Source organism: Belonocnema kinseyi, chromosome 3, assembly GCF_010883055.1.
Source record: "Belonocnema kinseyi isolate 2016_QV_RU_SX_M_011 chromosome 3, B_treatae_v1, whole genome shotgun sequence".
Lineage (NCBI taxonomy): Eukaryota > Metazoa > Arthropoda > Insecta > Hymenoptera > Cynipidae > Belonocnema > Belonocnema kinseyi.
In genome coordinates, this window is record NC_046659.1 from 43,623,142 (window position 1) to 43,633,550 (window position 10,409).

Sequence of the window (10,409 nt, forward strand, 5' to 3'; positions counted from 1 at the left end):
GGAGCGAACCAAGGACAACCGCCTTCTGGATTTTTCTCGCAAGTGTTTCAGCATATCGTTGACACGCAGGGTTGCTTTTTAGGCCATTAGCAAGTGAAAGCTTGGCACCTCCAAGAGCGCTGATGATAAGGACAATTAGTTTAACAGAATATTCCGGCTACAGTCGTTGCAACTCCCTTATAAGGTCTCGATACGTCTCTTTCTTTTCATTTTCCTTGGTTATGATGTTTTTGTCAGCTGGTGCCGAAAATTCGATAGCGAACATGGTTCGCTTCTCGAAGTCAAGAGGAACCATGTTAGGCCACGAGTGAGCAACAGAAGCAATTGTCGAGAATATAAAGTTCCAGTATATGCAGCACTTCTTATTTGGACAATTGACTCAATTGCCCTAGGAGCATTTAGAGGAGCGATATTTAGGATAATGCCGTAAGAGTGACAGAGATGGTAATAAAGCATTCTTAGTGCCGCATTGTGCCTTTGAATGTAGGTCGTTCCTGCGTGAGTTGGACAACTAGATAGTATGTGAGCTAAATGCTCGGGGTGTACATGGCACGCCCTGCAGCTATCATCGGGAATGTCTTGGTTCAAAATGTGGCGGCGGTATGTTAAGGTGGAAATGACACCGTCTTGGCATGCAAAGATGAAACCCTCCGTACCAGACTTTAATCCGAGAGATTTAAGGAACGCAAACGTTAACTCATAAGACATTAACTGATCCTTCACATTTCTGTGGAAGATACCGTGCATCCTCTTATCGAGGAGCTGTTCACGAAAGTTTTTCTCTTGTGCATTCTTAATCCGGGCTTTCAGGAGTGAGTACTCGAGATAGATAAGATTTGATGCATTTTGCTCACCCCTAATACTGAAGTCAAGTCCGAGTGTTTCAGCAGCCTCCTCCGCTGCTTTGTACAGAAACGCTCCTTTGCCGACTTCTTCGTGATTCCTGACCATTTGAAGAAGAGGGTCTCTTCCATTTGCAACTCTATGTGCTGTACCCAAAATAATCCTGTTGTGAAGACATTCAAGACTCAATATTCCGCGAACCCTTGACGGCGTGAGATGTACAGTCGCGGAACGGAAGACTTAAGATATATCCTTTTGTTCATGTGCATAACCTTTCTTGTCCCGATATCAAGGGATTTGAGTTCATTCTTCGTCCATGGAACTGCTCCAAATGAATAGAGTAGTACCGGGACAGCAAGCATGTTCGTTGCAGATACTTTGTTCTTCGCCGACAGTTCGGAAGCCCAAATCTGTCGGATGAGACGTTTGTATCTGCTTCGGAGAGTATCCTTTATAGATGTCACATCCTGAATGCGGCTCTGTGGCACGTCCAGGTATGTATAAGTCGTATCGAAAGCTTTCCGATAATCAATCCAGGCCATCGATACGTCACGCTGGTAGAATGCTGCATCTTTGCAGACACATCTATCGATTAGAAGGTTCTCCCGACAGCCGGCTACGCCTTTCTTTGAGCCTCGTTGTTCATACATTTCTTGCCACACAGGTTCAATTGCCCGAACATCCCTATTATTTAGGATAGCTGTGAATATCTTATAAAGTGTGTTCAGACAAGTTATTGGTCTGTAATTCTTCAAATCAGCTAAGTCGCCTATTTTCGGCAGGAGTATTGTGCGCCCTTCCACAAGCCACTCTGGAATCGGTTCTTCCGACTTCAAATATGAGGTGAAAATACGGGCCAAATGCTGATGGGTTGAAGAAAACTTCTTCCACCAGAAGGTTTTGATACAATCTGGTTCCGGTGCGGAATAGTTCTGCATCCCTCTTAATACTTTTTTCACCTCCTCGGTAGTGATGGGTGGGTATTCTTTATCAGGTGTTGTGAGGGAAACACATAAGTCCTTGAAGCTATTCATATTTTCTGAGTGTTCGTCCAGTCTATACTGAACTTCTTAGACTTCTCTCCAAAATACTTCGACCTCGTCTGGTTTGGGTGGGTGTTCGACAGTAACTGGAGGGTCGTGGAAGAGTCGAGATGGGTCAGAGAGAAACTGTTGATTTTCTCTGACCCACCTCTCCCTCCGCTCTAGACTTCTCTTAGCGTCAGATAGTATCCGTATTCTCTCAACAATATGCTGCTTGCTGGTCAGCAGCTTTGACTTGTTAAGTTTGTGATAACGGGTTCGGAGTTTGCTCGCAAACTTTCGAACCTTGGCGGTAAAATTCCTGCCAGATGTGATGTAGTCAATCACGCACTGAATGCGGGACGCGTACTGTCTGGCCCAGCCTATCTTTATGGCAATTTGATGCATTCGCCTTTTGGTCTTATGATCAACCGTTGGTTTTGTTTTACGGTTCGAATCGGCTAAAGCTCTCGCTGCATTATACACACAATAATTGATAGCCCAGAGGTCGGATTCTCCGGAAAAATGTCCACGAAGCTCGTCATCCATTTCAGCCAGACCTTTAGGCTTGAGAGAAACCTTAGTGTTGATGTTTCTCCGGGTCTTAAAGCATCGCTCTTCATCTATTGGATGCCTGCCCGCGGTTGGTCTTAGTGTCGCCTTTCTTTCTTTGTTGCCGGCTTGTTCTAGCTGTGGTAGAGTAGGCGTTCCGCTTACATAGCCCCTTTTACGGAGTAGTTCAGCATGGTTTCACAGACGTTGTTGCGAAAAGTGCGATAGCTCCAGGTGTTTCTCGCACCACAGAGCATGCAGCCGTGCCATGTAACCCCGTTAACGGGCCACACTCGCATCGTAGCACTCTAGCATGTCGTGATTCAGACGCTCCGTCCATCCAAAGGTCGCGAGTTCCCGCCGATCCATCGAATTGAATCCATTTTCATTGGCTCCCCGAGCTCTAGATTGGTCGGCATTGTTGGCCGACCGATTGTCATGAGCCCTGCGCGTTCTGTTGTTTTGAACCGCACTTACTATAACTATGTTTGGTGTTGTCATTGTCGCTCCCACGAGAAGCTAGGGAAAGGGGTTCGTCCATCCTTGTAGAGCCCCGCATGCAAGGATAAGGCTGCACACTCTGAGAGGTCGCCCGGTATCCCAGAGACACCGTTCTAGCTGCCTCACCTAGGTGCCATTCAGCTTTCGGCACGGTTTTGACACCTCCGCTTGGGGGTTAATTCCTTCGGGACCACCCCGGAAAATTGTCCGCGACTGCCTATTTATTTTTGTAACCATATTCAGCAGAAACCCTTGGTACAGTGATCTTCTATCCGCAACCCGAGGACGCGTTCGGTGGCTTTGTCATAGGCCCTATGGAGTGGAAGTTTCTAATTTGCCCCCTAAAGGTTTACATTTTTCTTGCACCTTCTTCTTTATTCATTTGTACACACCTCACACACTTACTTGGTGGTGGGACGGGGACCTACAGTTTAAGGTGAGTTCCGAACCGTCAAGAGCAACAGTCACTTTTATTCGGAAAATTGCTTTATTTTACCATTAAAGTTTGGAGCATCATGCTGGTTATGTTTCCAACATGGTGGCATGTGCTGTCTGGCATAAGAGAAGACTACATCCTTCAATATGACGGACATTATGAAGCTCCAAGGGAATTCTGAATATATTTTAGACGTTTACTACCAGATTGCTACAGCTTTAAAGGTTCCTCTCAGAAAATATCACTTTTGATCTGTTTACTGCTTAAAAGTCATAATAAACAATGTCACCCTCATAACATCCCACAAATACTGTTGGTGAAGTTACAAGAGCAATCTACTTGCATGAAACTGTATTAAAAAAAGCAGGAAAAAGCGTGGAGTCACAACCACAATGATTGGCTGGAATGAAGGCGTGCCTCTGCACATAAGTTAATCGCTGTCTAGAAACAATTGGCTTATATATAGTGCAGCTTTACAACTTAGAAGAAGTACGAAAATAAAAAATTTGTGGACGACTGAGGGTAATATTTTTCATCGTGAAAAGGATGGTTCGCTTAGCATTTTTTTGGCCAACATCAATGAGCTTGATGCTGTGCGCGTTGAAATACATCATGTGACATTGCAGCTCATCAGGTATGTTTTTTGTATACTTTTTTGGGAATTTTTTCTTTATTTTTCTTTTTTCTCAAACTTGATACGTATGGGTCTGCATATTGAGGTTTCTGTTAGTGCCTATAGGCTTTTTAATGCAATGTTGATTTCATTTGTATATGTGAATTTTTTACTAATTTAGTTAAACAGTCAAATTTTTATAGCTAATTCTCTATTTCATTTCTATGTCATAACAATCATATCAATATTTTATAGAAATAAATATGCAATCAACCCACAAACTATAATCAATCCCAAATGAGAAATCTTGAATATGTAGATGAATGTAAGTTTCAGAAGCACTTAATGACCTATAATATGAGAAAAATACTAAGAATTTACATATAGTAAATTAAATTAGTGGGATGATAGTCGTGGGGGCTAAATCGTAGGCTTTGGACACACGCCGTCGACTTGCGGGTTCGATTCCCGCCTCGCTCTCTGGAAGAGCCTCGGCGGTTCATGCGGTGAACACTAGCCTAGCAAGGGAGTTGTTCATCTCCGGAAAGTCGTGGGACCGGTACCTCTAGAGAAAAAGGTTGTCTCTAAGTACTTAAAGCTGTTGTTCTTAGTGGTTCGCAACCCACCTTTAACTGTAGGTCCCCCTCCCACCAACAAGTAAGTGTGTAGGGGGGATGTGAAGGAATAGAGAAAGGTGCAAGAAAAATGTAAATACTTAGGGGACACATTAGAAGCTACAATTGGAAGAAGTAAGTTAAATCCGTTGTGCTCCTATTTAATTTTATCGCTCGACCAGTTTACACCCTTGCATGTTCCACATAAACATAAAAATTCAGCTCCTTAAATCACAGCTTAAATAAAAACCTTCTGAAGGAATGTAATAATAAGCGTCGCCTAGCATGTTATAAAGAAAAAGAATAAAAACGATTATATCTGGCTCTTACTCAGACTTTCATATCTAAGTGCAACTGAGAATTAAGGCTCAGCTAATACTTTCCCATCTAATGATTTATTAAAAGCCTGCACAAATCTACCATCCTTTAACTCTTCTAATTCTGGTATACCCCTCACAGCAGTTTAGGCACGATTAGCCTTTTGAGATACTGCTTTTCTAGGCATAATACCTGACATTATCTTCAATAAACTCTTCGAATTAAAAACTAACGCTTTAAGAACAGATGGTGTATCTATCAAGATGATTTATCTAGCGCTTCCTGTAACTTTCCCCATACATTTTCGCATCTATAAATCCTTGTTTCAAGCACAATTTTTTTCCTGCTCTAACGAAGAAAGCACTGTTCCGTCCTTATGTAACATCAGTTTATCGAGTAATTTATGTGCTTTGAATCCTACTACAAAATCCTTTTTTTAGAAGTGGTTAATGATAAGGATGAACGGTCCGATTGCATAGAGGTCGAGTGTGGAGTACCCCAGGGCTCCACTCTTGCCCCCTCCTTTTCGTTATGCACACTTATGAAATTAGTAGTGATTTGATCATTATAAGTACTAAAAATATGCGGAAGATTTTAAACTATATGTCTCTGGTCCTATATATTCCATTAATAGTTTTATTGCAAGGGTTCAGAAAGATATTCACATCGTGAATCTATGGACACTAAACAAAATGTTAAAGCTGAATCCTTCAAAAACTGAAGCAATTATTATTGGAAAGTCGCGTACCCCGCCCACTGCTACATTAAGGGTCTTCCCTCAGATTAAGGTTGATGGTCTTAACAATGCCTTCGCTCATTCGGTAAGGGATCTAGGGTACATCCTTAACCGTACCCTCTACTGGGAATGGAAAATTCTTGAAATCTCTAGGATTATCTTCTGAGTATTTCAAATGCTTAAAAGGAACAAGGAATCCTTATCAAAATCAACTCGGACTTTTTTTGTTAAGAGTCTTATCCTACCGTTTTTTGAAAACTGGTGTATTATGTACGACGATATCATTCCCGCGCTGCTCGTCGCACTCGCCTGTTTTCACCAATCTCGATCCCATGCTATGCCAGCAAGGTGCAGCTCTATTAAATTTTTGTAGATTCGTGGGCCTCATACCTCACCTCACTTACACGTTACTTTTTCCCCGTCTAAACTTTCACAATAGCAAAATCCAACTCACCTCAAAATCAGCACCTACATATTTTTCCCTTTTTACACCACATTCACCATTTCATTAACACCCTACAGTCTCATCTGGACTTCTCACCTCTAGTTTCATAAAACGATTTTTAATCTGTTTCAACATATACAAAATACAGACTTTAACATTGAAAATTTAAATGGGACAATTCGAAAGAACTCACTGAAACCTTCGACTTTCAAACTGAAAGTTTATAAAGCATAGATTATTTTCAATTCAGAAATAACTTATAATTATTAGATTATCAAAGAACCGCTTTTTTCAATTTCTAATCCCATTCAAATATTATTTCACTATAAATTATTTCGTTTTCAAGCCACCAAACTTACAAATCTTTTAATTTATAAAAACATTGAGAAATATTTGACTGCTCATCTAAAATAAGTTCAAGTAGATCAAATATTCAAAACTAAAGAAAATATTACCCAAGTATCTTGATGCGAGTTGGGCTATGTTCTGTAAAAGCCACTAAAGGGTGACGAGCTGGGTGCGCTGGTGGGGATATTCTTTTCAGGCAAATGGTGCCAATTGGAATATGCCCAAACTTACAAACGAACATTTTTGTAATATTGACCCTAGTAATGTTAAAATATTATCTTATTGTTTAATCTATCAGGGTCTGAACAATAATTTGGTAATGCCATCTTCCTTATACAGGGTGTCTAAAAAGTCCCGGGATGGTTGGATATTTCCTCAGGTAAAATATTTATCAAAAAAGTGAAGGTCATTTCTTAAGTAAATTTCAACGAGGAATTCAATTGTGACCTTCATTTTGACCTTGAAGTTGACCTTTATAGCTTTTTGAAGGTCAGCTTTGTTTTTTAAATATATACCCTCTTTTTTACATCTGCAATCGATAGAACGGAAAATTCTACGTTCAGATACGTACCCAAGTCATAGTTCAATTGTAACGTTCAAGGTCAGTTAGAGGTTATTTGAAATTAACAAAGTTTTCCAAGAGGTCAGTGCAATTCCTGAAGTAAATTTCAACGATAAATTCATTGGTAAGCTCTATATTGATCTTGGTGATGATCTTCAAGGTTTTTTCAAGGTTTTTTCCAAGCAGTTTACGTTAACATTTAGCATTACCCAGGAACAACGACGTGGTCGTAGTAAATTCTGTTCCCTTTGGGGTGCTTGATTAGCGTGAGTCCCCTTGCCTCTCACATTTCAGGGTGCTCGATTAGCGTGAGTCCCCTTGTCTCTTACGCTTCAGTAAAGATGTTCAAACTGAAAACCTTGAGCTTCTTGAAAAAAAGCTATGCGATTGTAAAAATGAGTTACAGCAATACGAATCATCTCCCTATCAATCAAAGTAGCCTGTTGCAGAATCCAATTCTGCAATTCGTCTAAGCTTTGCGGTTGCGTTGAGTATACTTTGCTCTTTAAATAACCCCAAAGAAAATAGTCGAGAGGCATCAGATCAGGAGATCTAGCAGGCTATTTGATTTCACCCCTTCTTCCAATCCACCTTTGAAGGAACTAAGTATCCAAATATGCTCGAACCTCCCCACCGTAATGAGCCGCTGTTCCGTCCTGCTGAATCCAAATATTTTGAAAATTATCGCCTGTAATCTCCCTTATCCTTGGTACAATTTGGTTTCTGAAGAGCTCTTCTTATAAACGGGCATTGAGATTACAATCGAGGAAGAAAGGGTCTATCAATGTATCATTCAAGATACCGGCCCAAACATTAATCTTTTGTGGATATTGTGTGATCAGGATCGTATTCATTGAGCTCTTGTACCAGTTGAACTTTGTAAGGATGGAAATTAATGCTTTTTAAAATATTTCGCATTGTCTCAGGAGCAACGTCACGCTCATCACTAGCTCGACGTAAACTAAGGTGTGGGTTTTCAACAAATGCTTGGGTTATGTCCATCTGCATCTCCTCAGATCCTGCAGATTTTGGCCGACTAGTTCTCTGAAGGTCCTTGATAGATCCATGATTCATAAAGCGCCTTACCAGTTCTTTCAATTGTTGATTTTGAGACAGGAATTACTTTTTTGAAAAATATTTAACCTGAGGAAATATCCAACCATCCCGGGACTTGTTAGATACCCTGTATAACAGGTAAGTCAGAAAATATCGTTTTCCTGGCGGGATGTACTGGAGTAAACTTTTTATTCGGTGAAACTCTAATAAAAAATATAGTTTATATTAATATATTAAGAAAGTATTAAAAAGATCACTGTCCCCAAAATAATAATAACTGACAAAATTGTAGCGTTACGCATTGAATATTATATAAATTTATAAGATATTAATTGATGTACTTAAACGGGCTTGGTATAAAATATAATTATGGTGGCCACAAGATTGAATTTTTCAATTTTCCTAACATTTACCTGACTTCCCTGTCATTTGAATGCCCTGATAATGTACCGAGTATAAATATTAATAATTTAGAAGAGAGGAATCAATTCTGATATGTCTTTAAATTAATTATTTAATTTTACCTGAAGATTTTTGGATAGATTCTCCATCATCCCCGTTGACATACCCTTTGTTCATCAATTGAATTATAAGATCCAGAAAGTCCTGACTTTTAATATTATTATTCAGTCGGTAATTAACCGTCTCCTGGAAGACTGTCATAAAGAACTTTTGCACTCCGACATCATTAAAAGGAATCGAAAAGAAGTCCAAAATTTGAGGTGCGAAAAAACCAACTGCATTTTTGATATTATGAGCTTCAAACACCTGCTTTCCCCAATAACGGTATTCACTATCTGCGTCATGCAAAGTATTGCAATCGACTCCAAATACTGTCGTCATTATAATATCAGTAGTAAATCTGTAATGTGATACTTGGATCGTATTAAATCTTTAAATTCCTTAAAATATTATTGAAATACAAATATTTCTCATTGGTGCATCATAACCAAGGGCGGATCCAGACATGGGCAATCGGGAGAATTGCGCCCCCCCCCCCCCCAATTAAGTAGGTAATAAATGATAAATAGATTGTAGTATTTTAGGCTCCTTAGGTCTATTCTGATTGAGTTCATTTCCCTCCACAGCGGCGGATCCACACATACCCTACAGGGGAGGGGGCGCCGCCGCCAACCTTATACAGAGGACTAAAAAATAAAAAAACCAGCTACCTTCTAGATTCGCCCCTGATAAACCCGGATAAAAATTCCGTAAAAAACTGTGGTCGGCACCGATAAAGAAATTGCTGCCCAGCGCATAGTGCAGCGAAATCAGAAATTACGATTCCAAAAGCGTTGAGGCCTATATTTCATCACCGATTTCCCTTTACTTTTAATTACAAATAATTAAATTCTGAAGAACATTATCATGTCAATTTTTTAAAAATATTTATAATTTTCTTAATTTGTTAGTTAGTGTGAGAAATACCATAAAACCATAATTATTTACAATTGGGCTGTCTGCTTTCTCTTATTCTTTTATATTTCCTCAAAAATGTATAGAATTAGTGATTTTACATTTGCTCTACAGATTGTGATATTGCGGATGAAGTTCCATCACTTCCCTACTTGTTAGAAGCAAATCGATTAACAAAATTCATTTTTTTGTATTTTTAGCCTCGAAACAATTTTTTATCTCGATCTTCTTATGGAGTCATGTTAAATTAATGGCTTATTACAACTAAACACTGAAAGAGTACATTTTTTATTGTTTTAAACAATTATTATAAATAAATGCATTAAATAAGCGCTTTTTGATAGAGAAAATTGATTTTTTCAGCGCAATATTTTGTTTAACTTTGGTTTGGTGATTCCTATCTATCCCAGTCTCTTCTGAATAGATGCGGTGAGCAGGTCAAATTCGGAGCGAACACGAAAGACCAACCTTTCAGGACGGCGTATACTAGGGTCCATCAGTGAGGGGAAAATCGGCCGCAAATACTCATTTACCGCGTGTGTCGTTTCCACCACCATGACCCTCTACTCAGCTGTTAAAGTGAGACGGAATTTTTCCGTGGCTGACTGAGACGGCCTAGTAGTGGAAACGAAACACAAAGCTGCCAGATCGTGGATAAAATTTACCCCCACCATACCTACCGTTTGGGAGCCGCAAAACGGAAGATGCATGATTAACACTGTAAGTTCGTGTGTAAGACGAAAATTTACGACTTGACTTCGATTTTCTGCTGCATGATGACTGCCGATCTGAAAGATTCGGAAGACTTCGGTGGTCTTCTATTTATATATCGATCCCCATTTGAAAGAAATTAAAGAAATTGGCGACTTTGATGTTTCGTATGATTCTTTATTTCCTGCATGCGTCGATTTTCAGGTTATGTTTTTCAGTTGTATATAATATGGATA

General features: G+C 39.7%; 1 protein-coding gene across 1 annotated transcript in view; it reads right to left on the reverse strand.

The window, feature by feature from the left end:
* LOC117169799 (probable cytochrome P450 6a14) overlaps positions 1–10,409 on the reverse strand; it is a 150,879-nt gene that overhangs the window by 126,108 nt on the left and 14,362 nt on the right. Inside the window, exon 3 of the mRNA XM_033356305.1 lies at positions 8,571–8,908. Within this exon, the coding sequence (XP_033212196.1) occupies positions 8,571–8,908 (338 nt within the window). The remainder of the gene's footprint in view (positions 1–8,570; positions 8,909–10,409) is intronic.